This window comes from Quercus robur, chromosome 10 (genome assembly GCF_932294415.1).
Source record: "Quercus robur chromosome 10, dhQueRobu3.1, whole genome shotgun sequence".
Lineage (NCBI taxonomy): Eukaryota > Viridiplantae > Streptophyta > Magnoliopsida > Fagales > Fagaceae > Quercus > Quercus robur.
In genome coordinates, this window is record NC_065543.1 from 40,134,665 (window position 1) to 40,152,948 (window position 18,284).

General features: G+C 36.4%; 2 protein-coding genes across 2 annotated transcripts; both read left to right on the top strand.

The window, feature by feature from the left end:
- The first annotated feature begins 12,446 nt into the window (after positions 1-12,446).
- LOC126704146 (uncharacterized) lies at positions 12,447-13,046 on the top strand. The gene has a single exon (XM_050403173.1). It carries the CDS (start codon positions 12,447-12,449, stop codon positions 13,044-13,046), a length of 600 nt encoding a protein of 199 aa, XP_050259130.1.
- A 1,802-nt stretch (positions 13,047-14,848) lies between these two features.
- Positions 14,849-15,430, top strand: LOC126704148 (uncharacterized). Its single transcript, XM_050403174.1, has one exon. It carries the CDS (start codon positions 14,849-14,851, stop codon positions 15,428-15,430), a length of 582 nt encoding a protein of 193 aa, XP_050259131.1.
- Positions 15,431-18,284: the final 2,854 nt, after the last annotated feature.

The window sequence follows — 18,284 nt, forward strand, 5'->3', positions numbered from 1 at the left end:
AGAATAGTCGGGTTATTTTTCTTTAAAAAAATTAAACTTAAATAAATAAAATAAAAAGAATTTAAAAAAAAAAATAGTAGTGACGTGGAAAATTGTGGGAGTTTCAAAAGCTTCGGTTTTATATATATATATAGATTAAGAGTTGAAAAAAAAAAATTAAACCTTAAGGGACAAAATCAAAATGTCGTTAACCCTAAGGGTGTAATTTGAAATTTAATCTAAATTCAATTTCATGATTACATTTACCAATACATCACAAATAGTGTCATATTAGGGTTTTTCTTTTTATATATATTAAAATAAAAAGTTGATTGGTACGCACCATAGGGGAAGGAAAGGGATTTGAGCTTGGTACATTTCCATTACACCAGTGAGTAGCCTGCGTCTTCGTTTGCCCGTGAGCGTGGGAGGCGTGACAATAGACTTGCTTGCCCATTGCGCCACGAAACATTTGATTAGTGTTAGCTTGTGAAGCTTCATTGGATTTGCACGAAATTAGTGTTTTCTAGTGTTTGTGTGCATTATGAATGGTTTATCAATTACATCATCCATTGAAAACATGTTGCTCCAGGAACAAAGGTGTCTTTTCAACCAACACTTATTGCATACTCTTGTAGAAATTGTGCATTAAATGCTAGATTTATGCATATATTAACTTATAATCTCATGCATATATATGTATATACTTAAAAAATATACATTAAAATGTACAGTATAATTCTTACATATATAATTAAAATATTATTGATAATCATTCTTATATATTTTTTTAACTCTTTAAAAAGTCTTGTAAGAATATTATTAGGTAGAAAATGTAAATTGTCTATTTTTTAATTTTAAAAAAATTATTTTATGCTCATTAATTTTAGACTCTTTGATTTTTATATGCAATAACCCACTCGGATGAATATTTATGATATAGTCCCACATTTGACTCCAAAATTAAGAAATAAAACTCCTTCTAAAAATAAATAATTTAGGACAAATGACACAAAATTGGGGAAAATTTGTCTTTATTCATTGAATATAATAACAAACTAGCTTATAACCCCATGCATATGTATGGATACAGTTAAAGATATACAGTAAGATGCATAACATAATTCCTATATATATAATTAAATACTATTGATAATCATTTTTATATTTTGTTAACTCTTTAAAAAAAAAAATTGTATGGATATTATTAGGTATAAAATGTAAATTGTCCATTTTTAAATTTTTTTTTTAATAATTGTGAAGCACTTTTTTTTAACGATTCATTTATTCTAGACTCTTTGGTTTTTGTACTTAATAATAACTCATTTGGATGAATATTTATGATGTGGTCACATATTTGATTCTAAAATTAAGAAATAAAACTCTTTAAGAGTAAGTAATTTAGGATACATAGCGCAAAATTGGAACTCTAATTTGAAATTCTAATTTAAGTTTCTTTCAGCTTCACTTATTATTATATATATAGATGAGTTAAGCATATGGATGAGTTAAGCTCAAACTTAAGTTTATACTTAGCGATTAAATTAGCCAAGATCAAATATAATAATATGTTTATGAAGAAACATATTAAATTAGCTATTCATTTGTATTCTTTTTCATAAATTTTTTGAATTGAAAATTTCTCTTCAATGATAATTCTTACCTAACAGGCAAATCATATTTTACTTTACCCTTTTCTCCATTTTAATTAATCAAACTTAATGCTTTAAATATTTTATTTTAACATATACAAACACTTGCAGATTTAATTGGAAAAGTGACCATAGTTGGACCTATTGAACAAGTTCAAATTGACAATGGCTACACAAATATAAGAAATCTTCAAGTTCTCCTACACGAGTGAGAAACATTCATTTACTGCCGGTAATTACAAATACTATACGCATCAAATTAACCTTTTTAATATTTATTGAATGCTTATAACATATCTTCAAGGACAGAGAAATAAAACTTTCATTGTGGGATGGAGTTGCTGTAACAATTATTGAAAATGACTTCAAACAAGATGAAGATCCCTATATAATTAGTGTTACTTCAACGATTGTTAAAGCATTCCAAGGTCACGAAAGATAAATGGTATATGTATATGTAATTTTAAAAAATAAAACATAAATAGTTGTGTATGACAAATCCTTCAATATGTTATATGGTTTTTTTAGGCAAACTGAATCTTAGCACCACGTACAAGCAAAGTTTATGTCAATTTGGATATTATAGATGTTTATGAGCTTATTGACATGTTCATAGACATTTACTTTAATAATTCTCTATGATGGATTACCAATGGATTTTTTGTTTAATTCATCTCTTATTATGTACAAATATAGAGAGCTATTGAGGATGAAGGAGATAATGTTGTTTGACATATTCCAACACATGACAAAAAACCAAAATCTAAATCAGAACTGTTAATGCAAACTACGATATCATGGACAAAAATTTAAGCTTTGGAATGGGAAGAAGGAGTAAAGGTTTTCTCTATAATGAACTATTTCAAATCTAAATCTTTATTATCCAAACTAAAACTAACCACAATAAATGATTGCAAGAAAAGTTTTTTAGGGTGCGTTTGAATTGACTTCAAATGGATTCCGGAAATGATTTTCCGGAAAATTGGGTGTTTGGTTGTTACTTCAAATTCGGTCAAACTGAAAAGTATTTCCAGTTGACCGAAAATGAGAGCCAAAACAACGGAAAATCATTTCCGTTTTCATTTTCACTTCAAATGATTTCCGGCCTTGGAAAATAGAAGAGAGAGAGAGAGAGAAAGAGCAAGAAGATCGCCAACGTCGGAGCAAGAAGATCGCATCAGAGCAAGACGATCGCACCGCTCCGATCGTTCAAACCCACCCTCGTTGAACCCAGTCACCGATCATCAAGATCGTCTCACCATTTCTGGACCACGCGCGAAGAGAGAGACAGAGAGAGTAGAGAGTTCGTCGCACCGCGAACCCACTCGCACTGACGAACCCACTCGCTCCGACGAACCCACTCACACCGCGAACCCACTCGCACCGACGAACCCCGACGAACCCACTCGCACCGCGAACCCACTCGCACCAACGAACCCACTCGCATCGATTCGTTCTCGTTCTCGTTTGAAATTTTTGTGATTTTGATTTTTTACTTTCTCTCTTTGATCTCTGATTTTGTTGTTGTTGTTGTTGTGGTGGCGTGGGTGGTGGTGTTTTGGTGGTTTTCCTGTTGTGTGGTGGTGGGTTTTGTGGGGGTGGTGGTGGAAAATAGCATTTTCAGAGTGTTACCAAACACATGAAATTATTTTCTAGAAAAATTTTCATAACACAACCAAACACGCGAAAATATTTTCCTTTCTGGAAAATAGCATTTCCGGAAAATAAATATTTTCCGAAAAATATTTTACATGAACCAAACGCAGCCTTACTTGCTATGCTGATATTGTAAACATAGAAGCGAAATTTGAGTAGAATTATATCTCATGTCAACTTTGCAAACAAATAGTAAAGTTGCAAAATAATATGTTTTGCAAATCTGAATCTCAGTTCCCTATGCCTAGGTGACCAAATTGTTCTTTACTTATATTATATAAATATGATTTACAAATAGTAAAGTTGCAAACTAATATGTTTTGCAAATCTGAATCTCAGTTCCCTATGCCTAGGTGACAAATTGTTCCTTACTTATATTATATAAATATGATAATGATTGCATAGGAAAGCAAAATGATAATTGCTTTAATTAAGACGTAAAAATAAGCTTATTACATTTTCTAATTTCTTTCATTATTATATTCAATTACTAAGTACAAATCCAAGTGAAAGATAACAACTTCTTTTGTTCTTTTTGATAACGAAGTAGAAAAAATAATTCAAAATTTTGCTTTGGAACTTTCTTCAAAAGTATCTAATCTAAATTCTTAACCATTTCCAATTTTTGTTAATTATTCAAATTTCTTAATATTCTTCATTTGATGGTCATATATATTGAAGCAAAGTGCAAGAAACATACAATACAACAAGCTCTTACTATGAAACAAAGACCAAAGCCAAAATATCAAATTTGGTCAATAATCAATCATAGAAACATTATGACAAACATATACAGAGCAATTCCAACAATCACCATTAATATGAACCGTTCCACAATCTAATTCCATTCCAAAAAAGCAAAATATGTTTTAAGTAGTTCTAAAATGATAAAATCTTGAACATATCCATGTCATAATTAAATTACATTAACTAATATTCTATATGTTTAATAACCCATAATACTACTATAATTGACAATTTTCGTGCGTAAGCACGAGTTACATACTAGTAACATTAATAAAGTCAGGCACTCCTATTTGATTATTCGGCCAGCACGTGAGCACACCATATAGATTTACAGGACAGTTTGAGATTTTTTTTTAAAATTTTTTGATAGAAGATAGTTTGAGATATTTTACACACCTGTATACAGTATCTCGGTGATGTATACAATATCTCAACTACTAAACCCATCGTCCCATATAGTCAGTGCCGGCTCAAGGCCTAGGCAACTTAGGCCTAGGCCTAAGGCCCCACAACAAATAAAAAATTTCCCTACTAAAAAAAAGCCCCATCTCCCTTAGTAAAAGGCCCAAAATTTTATAAAAATATAACATTTTTTAAATAATTGGTACTTTTTTTTAGAGTGATGCTAAAGATACCACAAATTTTACTATAGATTTAACTGACATATCACCAATCACATAAAAAAGTAATTCAAACACAAATAAATTAAGTTGTTGAAATTCATCAATTACAGTCATAATCACATTTATTGTGAACATTTTGTTTAGTATTTTTCTTTTTCATTTCTAACAAGGCTTTTAAAATAGGAGACCAATAAAAATTTAACCCAATTGAAACCCTAAGATGTTTCAAATAAAATGCATCAAATGTGATAAATCATTAATGATGACTAATCTCCTACTAAGCCACACACCAAATATTATCTATCTATATCTTTCTCTTAAAAAGAATATATAAAATTAAAATTTAGATTACAACTATACTTAACTATGCATAATCATATATCCAAGTTAAAGTAAGTTCTTTTTTATTCAACTTTAATATTCAATCTTCTATATGAAATTAATCTTAGTTTAACTAGTATTATTCATCAATTTCTGTATTTACATCAAATTAGTCTTAATTTAATTAGTATTATATAATTTTATTTAATTAATGTTTACATATAAAAAGGCCCCATATAAAATTTTTGCCTTAGGCCCCAAATTTTGTTGGGCCGGCCCTGCATATAGTATACTTTTTCCAGGTTCCAAAGGTTGCTTAAGCCCTTTTTTTTTGGTAGAACTTTTGGATGTTTCGTGTGCAAGTGTGTTATAACTCCTCTTCATCGAAAAAGAGATATTGTATACATCACTTAGGACTACGAGTAGAATGTATAGAAGTGTAGATGTCAAAATGATGGGGGGCAAAAAGAATAAAAAAATTCAAAGAAAAATAGAACTTAAACCTTTTATACACTAAGTTGAGAGAGAAAATGACATAAAATAAGAGAGGATTTTCATATCTCAATTAATTTTTTTAAAGATAAAATAGGAGAGGATATATTAATAAACAAAATACAGATCTTTTAATAAATTTTTTTTTTTGAAAAAACAAAAGTGCATGAGAAGGGAGGGTTACAATGTTTACGCACGCAGAATAACACGGAGAAAGATGAGAATCAATACACTCACTAGTACAGATCAGGGATCCTTGAAATGCCCAATCTTGGCTATTTATACACTAACTTGTTGGTTATGCTATTTCATGATGACATTGTCCATACTCCTTAAAAACAACTCTTTAAGAAAATATTGATTCTAAAAAAAAAAAAAAATCTTTAAGAAAATATTGATACCACGTGTAAAAAATAATTAATCAAATGTGTCATAAGTCATATTAAATTAAATGTAAGTCTACCACATGTTTATAGCAATTAATCACATGTTAAAAAGTAGTCATAATTAATGACATGTATCATTAGTTTATATATATATATATATATATGATATTATACTGAACTAAATATTTGTTTTACATATTATTGGCCATATAATCAAAAGGCACCTTTCCTCCGAGTTTTCTTTTGTGTTTAGAGTCTTATAAGCTATATTTGAATCTAGTCTAATTCTTTGTATCAATCTTTCTGCCCCATCTATTGTGAGGGGAAAAATGTATTTTCTTTTCCATTTCTTTTAATTCTTTAATTTAAGAATTCATAACATAAACATCAAATCAATCTTTAAGAAAGCATATAAAAAATATTAATTGTTGTAATTCTGGTCTTAAGAAAGCATATGTGTCATCATTTTATGCTTGGAAAAAGTGACACGTGGTATCATTGTGTGTATCCAAGAGTTTTAAGGATTCAACTTTTATAAAATATTATAAATACTCATGGGAAAACTTTAAGATCTTTAGCAATCTAGACATTGGTGGAGTGAAATAGGAGTGGATACATCACACTAGGATAGTGCTGTCCACCACCCACCTAGACTCAAAGTAGAAAGTACACCATATTTCGATAATACCAACTCAATATCTGTTTTGGTATTTCCTACTCAATAAATGAGTGACACCTGTTTCAAAAAACCACATCAGACTACTCCAATAAATGATTAATTTATCTTCCCAATAGTATAGAAGATTGCGATTAATTTATTGAAGTAGTCTGATGTGGTTTTTTGAAACAGGTGTCACTCATTTATTCGGTAGGAAATACCAAAACAGATGCTAAGTTAGTATTACCAAAACATGGTATACTTTCTTGACCCGAAGACCCGAAACTGGCTGATACACACCTGAAATCGATACAACCCAATCCTACTGATTTGAAACTCCATTCAGTCAATTGTGAGTTAAAATTTCCCTCACCCAATGCTGTCGAGTTGAGTCTGGGTTGGGCACAACCCGTGGACAGCGCTACACTAGCCAATGCTTAAAAGTAGCAACTGAAAACAAAGGAAAAGATAAATAAATGATAGCCCCAAAAACTAGAGGAAAAGATTATCCAAATATGTATTGACAATATTTTTCTTGACAGTACGATCAGCTAGAAAAAATTCTGGTGATCATAAGTTCATTATCCAAAAAATCTCGTCTCAGTGGTCAATTTTTAAGAAAAAAGTGAGGTTAAACATTGCACGAGGTAGCACTGAAAAAAAAAGAATGAAGTTCAAACTAATCAACATCAACAATCACATGTGGAAGGTATCTTCTCTCTAGGTCTCTCGTGAAGCCTAGAGGTGAAAAAAGCTCTGCCTGGTGCAAACTTTCTCTCCGGTACGGTAGAAACGTTGAGTAGATATGGATGAGATCACGAACAGGTACGCTGGGCTAAGACTTTCGGCGAAGGAAAGTGCTGAAGTTGAGCTACAAACTCCAGAAATTGAGTCTGGACCGATTCTAGTCGGAAAGTTCTATACTAAAAGATGGGTAAATCTGGAGTCGGTGGCGAGGGTGTTGAAACTAGCATGGAAAACAAAATAAAGCTTTGAGGTGAGTGATTTGGGGGAGAATAGAGCCCTATTTCTTTTCAAAACGATGGATGATCTTGATAAAGTATTGCTACAAGGTCCTTGGTCATATGACAAGTACCTTCTTATCCTCCACAAGCTCCAAGCCAGGGAATCTGCTCGGAAGGTGCGTCTGGATAGGGTGTCATTCTGGATTCAAATCCATGGACTACCCACGATGAGCCAGACCAAGGAAATAGGAATGAGAATAGGGGAGACACTGGGGTTGGTGGAAAAAATGGTTGTGGATGACAAAGGATTCTGTATGGGTGGTTGTCTGTGCATCCGGGTATCGGTGAAAACTACTGAACCATTATTTCGGGGCCGTAAGATTCGATTGGGAAATGCAGAACCGATATGGGTAGAACTTAAATATGAACGGCTACCCATATTTTGCTACTGGTGCGGATTGATGGATCATGATGAAAAGGAATGTCTACAGTGGATAAGAAGCAAGGAGCCCCTGAGACCGGAGGAAAAACAATTCGGTGTGTGGATGAGGGCCGCGCCGGAAAGGACTCAGAAGCCACAGCTGGTCGACGAGATGAGAAACGGAAGCCACAGAGAGGATGGTGATGTTGACAAGACAGTTGACAGGATGGTGAATATCCCAAGGAAGCCTACGCAGGGGTGGCAGGAGGTTAATGGTCTGCAGGTAGGTACTTTAGAACCTACCAACCTCGACTGGGACGACGCGGAGAATACGAGGAAACTAGAGAACTGTGCTGAGCAGAGAAAGTTGGATTTGGCGCTGGAAAAAGACTTTGAAAAGCAACTTGCAGAGATTGACACAAGAATCCATGATGAAGAAGCCGGATTGATGAAAGAAGTGGGAAATGAACCTAAAGGGATGGAAAGCAACCTCTGCTAGGACCCAATATTAAAGTACACTCACGTGAATGGGTTCGATAATGGGGCATATAGTGGGCCAACTCAGCATGCCTGTGTAGGCTCAACTGATGCAAATGGGCCCAATAAGCTAGTAAATAAGGAAGGGGTTCCGGAACAAGCCCAACTCGGACACAACATTATTTTTACCTCAGTCAACCCAATGACTTGAAAGGAAGCCAACTCAATGAAAAAGCAGGGAAGGGGCCTAAAGAAAACAAAGACTACTTCCGTAGCAACAAGAAAAGAGAACATGGCGGGGCTATGTTCAAACTCTTGCATGGAAGCCATGAATGTTCGGGGCGTGGTTATGGATGTTGATAGAGAAGAGGTAGGTAATAAAAGAAGGTGACACAGACCTCTGATGGAAATTGAAGGAGGAAATGGGAATGGAAAGAGAGTGAAGGTGGAAGGTGAGGTAAAGGAGCTTGGAATAGCTCTGAAACAGTATCATGGATCGATGGAGGCTGCGGAGCAGCCCCGCCGGGCACAATGAGTGCCTTAGCTTAGAACTGTAGAGGGCTTGGGAACCCCCTAACAGTTAAAACACTCCAAAAAATTGTCAAGGAGGAAGATCCCATTCTAGTCTTTTTAATGGAGACTAAGTTTAAGATAACGGAGATGGAAGGAATTAAAAGAAAAGTTGAGAGACAACATGGCCTGGTGGTGCCAAGCCAAAATCGTGGAGGCGGTCTAGCTCTAATTTGGAAGAATACTTTACAGGTGGAATCTTTGACTTACTCACAGAGGCATATTGATGTGATAGTGAATAAGGAGGGTGGTAATAAGAGATGGAGGTTTACTAGTTTTTACGGCAACCCGGAGATGAGCAAACGGGAGGAATCGTGGTCCTTGATTAGGAATCTCAGTAATAGATGTGATCTCCCTTGGGTGATTATTGGCGACTTCAATGAGCTACTTCATACAAATGAAAAAGAGGGAGGTAACGCACGACCTGAGGGTCAAATGAAGTTGTTTCGGGACACCCTTAATAGTTGTGAACTACGAGACATGGGCTATTGTGGGTCGGACTTTACATGGAGCCGAAAAATGGGCACAAAAGGGTGGGTTTGTGAACGGTTGGATAGGGCCTTTGTTTCCACGGACTGGTCAGGAATGTTTCCTACAGCCAAAATTTACCATGTTGCCAATTCAGTGTCTGATCACAGCATGCTGATTCTCAAGAATGCAAATCCAACCAGACAGCGGAAAAAGGGGCAGAAGCAGTTTAGATTTGAGTTGATGTGGCTGAAGGATGATCGGTGCTCAGGGGTGGTTAATGATGCTTGGGAAAGAGGTAGAATTATAGGGAATGATTGGCCTCTGCTTCAGTGTCTGGAGGAATGCCGTGCCTCATTGACCAAATGGAACAAGCACTCTTTTGGCCATGTAGGTAAACAGATCACTAAGTTACAAAGGCAGCTTCAGGTGTTAGAGAATATGAGGGGTGGCGAATCGACCCTAAAGGACATTCATGCTATAAAGAAGGAGTTGAATAGGTGGATGTTTATGAAGGAGGACATGTGACACCAATGTTCCTGAAATAATTGGTTGAGGGCAGGCGATATAAACACTACCTTTTTCCACACCAAAGCCTCTAACCGGTGGCAAAGAAACCTCATAAATAGAGTGCTGAACTCTAATAACATCTGGCAGGAAGATGAGGAGCAAGTCGGCAGGACTTTCCTCGATTATTTTGAGCAACTGTTTACATCTTCGCAGCCTGTTGTGGAGGAGGAACTACTTGAGGCTATTCACACAAAAGTCACTGATAGGATGAATGCTTCCTTGCTCAGAACCTTTAATGCACAGGAGGTGGAAAAGGCTCTTCATCAGATGCACCCTTTAAAAGTGCTCGGACCTGATGGTATGCCCCTTATTTTTTACCAACATTTCTGGCCTACGGTTAAATCTATTGTCATTAATACTGCGTTAGATTTTCTTAATCATGGCATTGCTCCCCCACATTTTAATGATACCCATATTGTACTAATCCCTAAAACTAAGAATCCGGAAAGGGTTACTGATTATAGGCCTATTAGCTTATGCAACGTGGCTTATAAGCTTGCCTCAAAAGTGGTGGCAAATCGAATGAAATATGTCTTGCAAGAGATTGTTTGTGAGAACCAGAGCGCCTTTGTGGCTGAAAGGCTCATCACCGATAATGTACTTGTGGCCCATGAGATGATGTCCCACATAAGTAGAAAAAAGAAGGGCAGATGTGGCAAAATGGCTTAAAGCTCAACATGAGCAAGGCATATGATCGAGTTGAGTGGGTCTGTTTGCAACAAATCATGAAAAGATTAGGGTTTCATGATGAATGTATTTCTATAGTGATGAAATGTGTGACTTCGGTGACCTATGCAGTGAGAATTAATGGACAACCTTGCGGCAAGATTCAACCAACCCGGGGATTGAGGCAAGGAGACCCATTGTCTCCATACCTCTTCCTCATTTGTGCAGAGGGCCTTTCTACACTCTTACACAATATGGTCCAACAGAAAAAGCTTAAAGGGGTGGCGGCATCAGTAAAGGGACCTAAAGTTTCACATCTTTTCTTCGCCGATGACAGCATCATCTTTGGACTTGCTACAAGGGAGTATGCAACTGAGATACATCGATTATTACAGGTATATGAAGTCTCTTCGGGCCAGCAACTAAATAGAAACAAGACTTCACTCTTTTTTAGCCCAAACACGGAGGTGGGGATAAGGGAAGATGTGAAAACTATGTTTGGCGCCGATGTGATAAAACCTCATGAATCCTATCTTGGGCTGCCCTCGCTGATTGGTAGATCCAAGTCCAATTCTTTTGCCCACTTGAAACAAAAAGTGGCGAATAAGGTGTCTGGCTGGAAGGAAAAATTATTGTCTAACGCCGGAAAAGAAATCCTGATTAAGGCTGTGGCACAGGCAGTGCCGTCGTATACCATGAGTTGCTTTCTCTTGCCAAACAATCTCTGTGATGACCTTACTGGGATGACCAGACAGTTCTGGTGGGGCTAAGCAAGCAAGGAGAAAAAATTAGCTTGGTTAAGCTGGGAAAAGTTGTGCATGCCAAAAGATAGAGGTGGTCTAGGCTTCTGAGACTTGAAACTCTTCAATATAGCTCTCTTAGCGAAACAAGGTTGGAGGCTGCAAACAAATACCTCCTCCTTGTTTTGCCGAGTCTTTCGAGCTAAATACTTCCCCCATTGTAGCTTTGTAGATGCTAACATAGGAAGAAATCCGTCCTATGTGTGGAGGAGTATGATGGCAGCTCAAGGGGTGGTGCGAAAAGGAATTAGATGGCAAGTGGGTGATGGAGCAAGCATTAGAGTGTGGTGCGACAAATGGGTGCCAAGACCGAGCACCTATATGGTGGTTTCTCCTGAGAAACTGTGGCTTCAGGTTGCTCTGGTCAAGGACCTCATAAACAGAGGTGAATGTGAATGGAATGTGGAGTTGGTCAAACAATGTTTCAGCGCTGAGGATGCTTTTGCTATTCTGGGTATACCGCTAAGCTTGACGGGTAGACATGATAAACTAGTTTGGGCTGCTAATAAGTCTGGAAAATTTTCAGTTAAGTCGGCATACGCTTTAGCGTATGAGGAAAAGCTTGAACAAAACAGGGGAGATTGCTCAAACGCCTCAATGTGCAAACGGGTGTGGCGAAGTATTTGGCAGTTGAAACTCCCCCACAAGCTGAGGCATTTCGCGTGGAAAGCTAGCCAGAACATACTAGCTATTAAGGACAATCTCATACGAAGGAAAATCACAGAGGATGCTACTTGTGTCTTATGCGGTCAACCTGAGGAAACAGCTTGTCACCTTCTATGGTTTTGCAAGCATGCACGTGAGGTGTGGGAATCCAACAAGTTTGCTTTGCCATTTGTTATAGACCAATCATGGTCCTTCTTGGATATTATCCAAAACCTGCAAAACCATGAAGTAACGCATCCCGGCTTGCTAGAGAAGGTTATCTCTATTTGCTGGGGAATTTGGAAGACCGAAATGAGAGAAGAATGGGGGGCTCGGGCAAACCGGGAAGAATGATTCTGAAAACAGCTTTGCATCTAGTGGAAGAATACAGCGCTGCAAATGAGTTTAGACAGGGGGACAAACAGGGGATGGGTCCAGCAAAAATTTGGAAGCCACCTGACCCAGAACGGTACAAGGTAAACGTTGACGGTGCAACGTTTGAAAGCCAGAAAAAAGCGGGAATAGGAGTGGTGATCCGGGATGAAAAAGGGGAGGTAGTCGTAGCTTTAAGCAAATTAGTGAATGCACCGTTGGGGGCTGTGGAGATCGAAGCAAAGGCTATGGAGGCCGGGGTGGTTTTTGCAAGAGATGTAGGCATAAGGGAGGCGGAGTTTGAAGGAGACTCGTTGATCGTTTGCATTGCTCTTCAAGGAGGTGAGGGAGCGCCGTCTTCCATTCAAAACGTGCTGGAAGGAACAATGGAACTTGTATCTGGCTTTAGGAGTTTTGCTTTCTCTCATGTAAAAAGACAGGGAAATGTCCCTGCTCACTTGTTAGCACAGTATGCTAAAGAGACTGAGAACTATGTAGTTTGGCTAGAGGAATGTCCTAACTTTCTTGAGCACACGTGTGCTCATGACATATCTGTAGTTTCTCACTCTTATCCTTAATGGTATTTCAGTATTTTCCTATCAAAAAAAAAAAAAAAAACATCAACAATCACGTTGGCAACATGAAATTAATGGTTGTTGCAAAAGTATAATGGCGACGGACACGTAACTACACGTCGATTTTCAAGGGTTCAGGTCTTAGAGAGATTTGGCTTGTGTTTAATACTAAAACATTGGGCATAATACGAACACCATATATGTCCGAAGACATAGGATATAATATTCACATGTTAGTCCCCCTTTTTTTTTTTAAGAAAAAAAAATACTAGCATACAATCCATGCAAACATATGGATGCATTTAAAATTAAATACAATTTTGATCATAAAAATATAAATAATTAGTCAAATTAATTTTTTAAAAGTAAATATAATTAATCACTTATTAAAATTCTTACGTAAATTTAATATTACGTATAATAATTTTTTTCTAATTTTTAATAAGATAGAATGTGTAATGATCTTTGTTGTGTGGTGATTTTTATTGAGTATATGTGATTAGTTTTTTAATTTTATAGTTCATTAATATTAGATTCTTAGTATTTTCCTCTCATCAACTCACTTGGCACAATGAAAAATACCTTGGGCTGCCCTCCTTGGTTGGCAAAGGTAAAAAAGAAAGTTTTAATTACATAAAAGAGAAGGTATGGCGGAAGCTTAAAGGGTGGGAAGCTAAATTGCTTTTGCAAGCGGGGAGAGAAGTACTCCTAAAGGCAGTCATACAAGCCATCCTTATCTACACAATGGGGTGTTTCAAATTGCCATTGGGTTTGTGCAATGAGATTGAGTCTCTAATCAAGAAATTTTGGTGGGGCCAAAGAGGTGATCAAAGAAAAATCCATTGGATTAAATGGGAGGAAATGACAAAATTGAAAACTATTGGAGGTATGGGCTTCCGAGATCTTGCTATGTTCAATGACTCACTCTTGGCAAAGCAAGCTTGGAGGCTATTGTATGATAAATCATCACTTTTTTACAAAGTATTTAAGGCTCGTTTCTTCCCAAATTCAACAATTATGGAGGCTACCGACTCTAGGATGGGGTCATATGCTTGGAAAAATATCCTTAGAGGTAGAGACATCATTCAAAGAGGGGCTTTATGGAGGATAGGTAATGGAGAAAAAATAAACATTTGGCAGCAACGTTGGTTGCCAAGAAAACACCTAACGCAGCTGCCAATTTGTCCCTTGGAGAACTTTGAGGATCATACCGTAGCTACTCTCTTTGATCCAATCACAAGAAGGTGGAATGAAGAGTTGGTGGATGGGCTGTTTGTGACTGAAGATGCAGACTTAATAAAGAAAATCCCACTCAGCCGTAATGCAGCAGAGAATACTCTTTATTGGCCGTATTCTCCAACAGGCAATTACTCTTGTAAGTCGGGTTATAGATTTCTTAAACAGCAGGCGGAGATGGAATCAAATCTGCAAACATCACCAATCTGTGAGAAGCAGCTGTGGAAGAAAATTTGGGAGATGCGAGCCCCCCCAAAGGTAAAAAATTTTCTGTGGAGAGCTTGTCGTTTTGCTTTGCCAACCAAACAAGCTTTGATGCGAAGAAAAATCCTTGAAGACCCAACGTGTGAAAGGTGTAAAAATGTTGTGGAGGACCCGCTTCACGCATTATGGTTATGCCCGGAACTGGATGTGGTGTGGTCAGATCAAAGTATGTGGGGATTCCGGTATGAGGTCGGCTTTGTCACTGTCAAGGAGCTGCTGCTATGGATGATAGATGAAGGTAAATCACTGGAACTTCTAGCTTTTACGGCATGGGGAGTATGGAACCAGGGAACAGAGCACGGTTAATGTTGCAGTCCAGCCTGCTTCATCAGGTTGCTGCAAATGCACGGACTAGTCTGGTGCAATACCGAACTGATTTGCAAGTTTCAGAGGTACAAGTGGGGTGTAGCGGCAGGGGGGGAAATAGATGGACGGCACCGCCAAACGGTTTTGTTAAAATTAACTTTGATGGAGCAAATGCCGAATCCTCAAGGCTGTCTAGTGTGGGAGTGGTGATTCGAGACTCGGAGGGTGCTGTTTTGGCATCTTGCGCAGAGAAACTAAATCAACCGTTCAAGGCAGAAGACATGGAAGCTTTGGCTGCATTAAAGGCTCTGTCCTTCGCACACGAGTTGGGCTTCCAAAATATTGTCCATGAAGGTGATGCGTTGAACTTAATTCAAGCGTTGAAGGCACAAGAACAGAACTTACTGCCGTGGGGTCTGCTGGTTGAAGATGTGAAAGAGTATGGAAAAAAATTTAGAAGAGTATTGTATTCTCATGTTAAGAGAAATGGCAATAGTGTAGCTCATAATCTGGCCAAATATGCTTTACGCATACCAGATTTTCAAGTTTGGATGGAGGATGTTCCATCCCATATTGTTTAGTTTTTATAGTTGGATGTAACTCATTTACGTTAATGAAATTTCATAAGTTCTTTCTCAAAAAAAAAAAAAAAAAAAAAAAAAAAAACTCACTTGGCACAAAGATTAAAAAATTTAAGTGAATAATTATGGCGTGATCCCCATATAAATTTAGACACATGAGGCAAAATTGGATTGAAATAAATGTTGTCTCTTATAATCTATATATACTATAAAACAGAAGACTTTTAATTACTTGTTGGCCTCCTTAAAATTTGATACATAAGCTTTAGAGGCCTCACAATTCTCCACCTACTTTTAAAAAATTTTATTTTTTAACTAACCCCTTCATGCAAGTTTTGAAAATCCCGACTACAAAAATTTTATCTTTGAAAAAGCTACAGACGCATAAAACCACCCCATTGACAATATACCCACCAAGCTAATGAAGCCAATCCAACCAATTTTGAGCGGCCCAATGTCTAACCCTTTTATTATTAATGCATTCACACTATACATGTCATTCTCATATTGTTGCAAATAGAGACTAACTCATCGTTTTATTTGTTGTTTGTATGAATGAGGGCAGAGTCTCTGTTTCGGTGTTTTGACAATTGATTGAAATTTATGTTGTTCTTTGGAAGCTCAAATTTAAATATTTTCTTTTTTCACTATAGTTTTTTTCCGAGTAATTTCTTTTTCTCTTACTCTTTTAACAGAAGCTATGACAATCCTTTTTATCTAATAATTGAGAGACGTTAGTGCAAATTTAATGGACAAAGCTTTTTGGGTTTAAAAATCTTTTTTGACATTGAGTTTTGTCTAATATGCAAGTTTATTTTTCAAAATTAGTGATATTATGCACTGAAAATTTGGTTTGAAATTGGGAATTATTATATCATCTTCTCTATAAATAGGATTAATCTTCAACTTGGGTTGATGATCTAAATGATAGTGTAGATGGCATGTTCCTCTTCTATTTATCTCATGTTCACTTTGTTTTTCCCTTTACCTTTTTTAAACTAACAATTTTCTACCTTAAGTGGGGTACAAGTTCTGCCGTTTATTCTAAAAAAAAGGGGTACACATTTCTTCTTTGGAATCAAACTTGCAGTGTTGGTTAGGAAATAAAAGTTTTGAAAATTAGGTCCAATAGATGCGAGAACCCAAAATAAGGTTTGCTCTAAAATTCCTATATATATATATATATGGCCTCTTATTTGAAGATATGAGAGTTGAAACTTTCAATCTATAAATTAGTTTCCTAAGTTTCACCACAATCATTAGACATTCACCAATTATCATAGTCTTACTCTTCTTATTTCAGTATGAGGACATTATGTCTTCTAGATTTACTTTTCTGGGCCTATATTCATTAACTAATTTAAAAAAGTTTTTTTTATATAAGATATAAATTCTACTCTAGCCTAATCTAAGTGTATATGTGTATGAAGCTCCCTCTTGGAGACTTAAACCCCAGCCATTGCCTCCCACACCCCACAAACACTTATACTTGTGGAGTGATCATCGCACCAAGTATGTGCGGTGGTAATGAATTTAACTATACATGAATTTCATTTGTGTAACATAAGTTTTTTGTTATCATTTTTAAGTCATAGTACCTTCAAGTAAACTGAATAATTTTAATATTTATTTAATTATCCTGTATATTGCACGGGTTAGCGACTAGTATATTATAAAAGTTGGATCCCACCATTGGTGTATATACAAAACGATGACAAGTGGTGCATGTTTTTATTTATTTAGAATGAAGTTGACAAATAAAGCCACATGGCAAGTAGTAATCTGTCTATAATATAACACATTTGACATGTGTCAATACCTTCAATTATAGAATGAATTCATTTCCTAAATGAATGGTATGTTATAAATATTATGTATTTAACACTCTTGAAGCAAATTGTGTAAGTATAATTGTATATATTATTTACAAATCATTTTTTTAATGCTATTTACTGTTCACATTTTACTATTTGATAATAATAAATAATAATAATTAATTACGTTTAAACTTTGAAGCCTTATAAATGTTGTATAAAATCTTTTAAAAAAACATTTTATAATTATCTAATTTTTCAAAAAAGAAATCTTAATTTCAATTGTAAGGACCAAATGGACTTGGAGCCCAAGCCCACTTAGAGCAGTGAGTTGGACAATTTAACCGTGGCCCAAATCAATAAAATTTGTGAGAGAGGGAAACGAACAGCAATGGATGGCTCTGCTCAAGGATGAAAATAGGGAAGAAAAGATAGTTTTTATATAATAGATGAGCATAAATCCCCTACAAGCTTGCCCAAGGAGGCTAAGATTATACAAAAATCTGTACTATTCAATTTTCTCTCTCAATGCACCTCTGTTTCTTTTTGACACTGCTCTCTCAATCCTTTTTTCTGTAAACCCCTCCTTTCTTATATACCCCTCTTCCCTCCATATCTCAACCATCCATCCCTACGTAACCGGTTTTCCCTCGTGACACTTTTCTCTTTTTACCACAAAGGAAGGTGGTGGAAGGAGTTTGCTTAGCTATGACTTGCACTGTTCAGGTCACTTCCTCATCAATGCAGCTGATAAAGTTGTTACCCACCATTTAATGCAGATACAATAGGCTACTCCAAACTAGAAATTCCCCATATGACCACTGACACTCTTTCTTGATCCTTATTCCCTCTCGAAATGCCTTAGAGTATTCTGGCCCATCCCTTCCTCCTTGGGCCCGTGGCCCATGGTATCACCACACCAATGTTGCAACTTTTCAGCTTCATCCTCGACCATTGGGCCCCCACATCAATATATATATATATATGTGTGTGTGTGTGTGTGTGTGTGTGTGTGTGTGTGTGTGTTTATAATATATTAT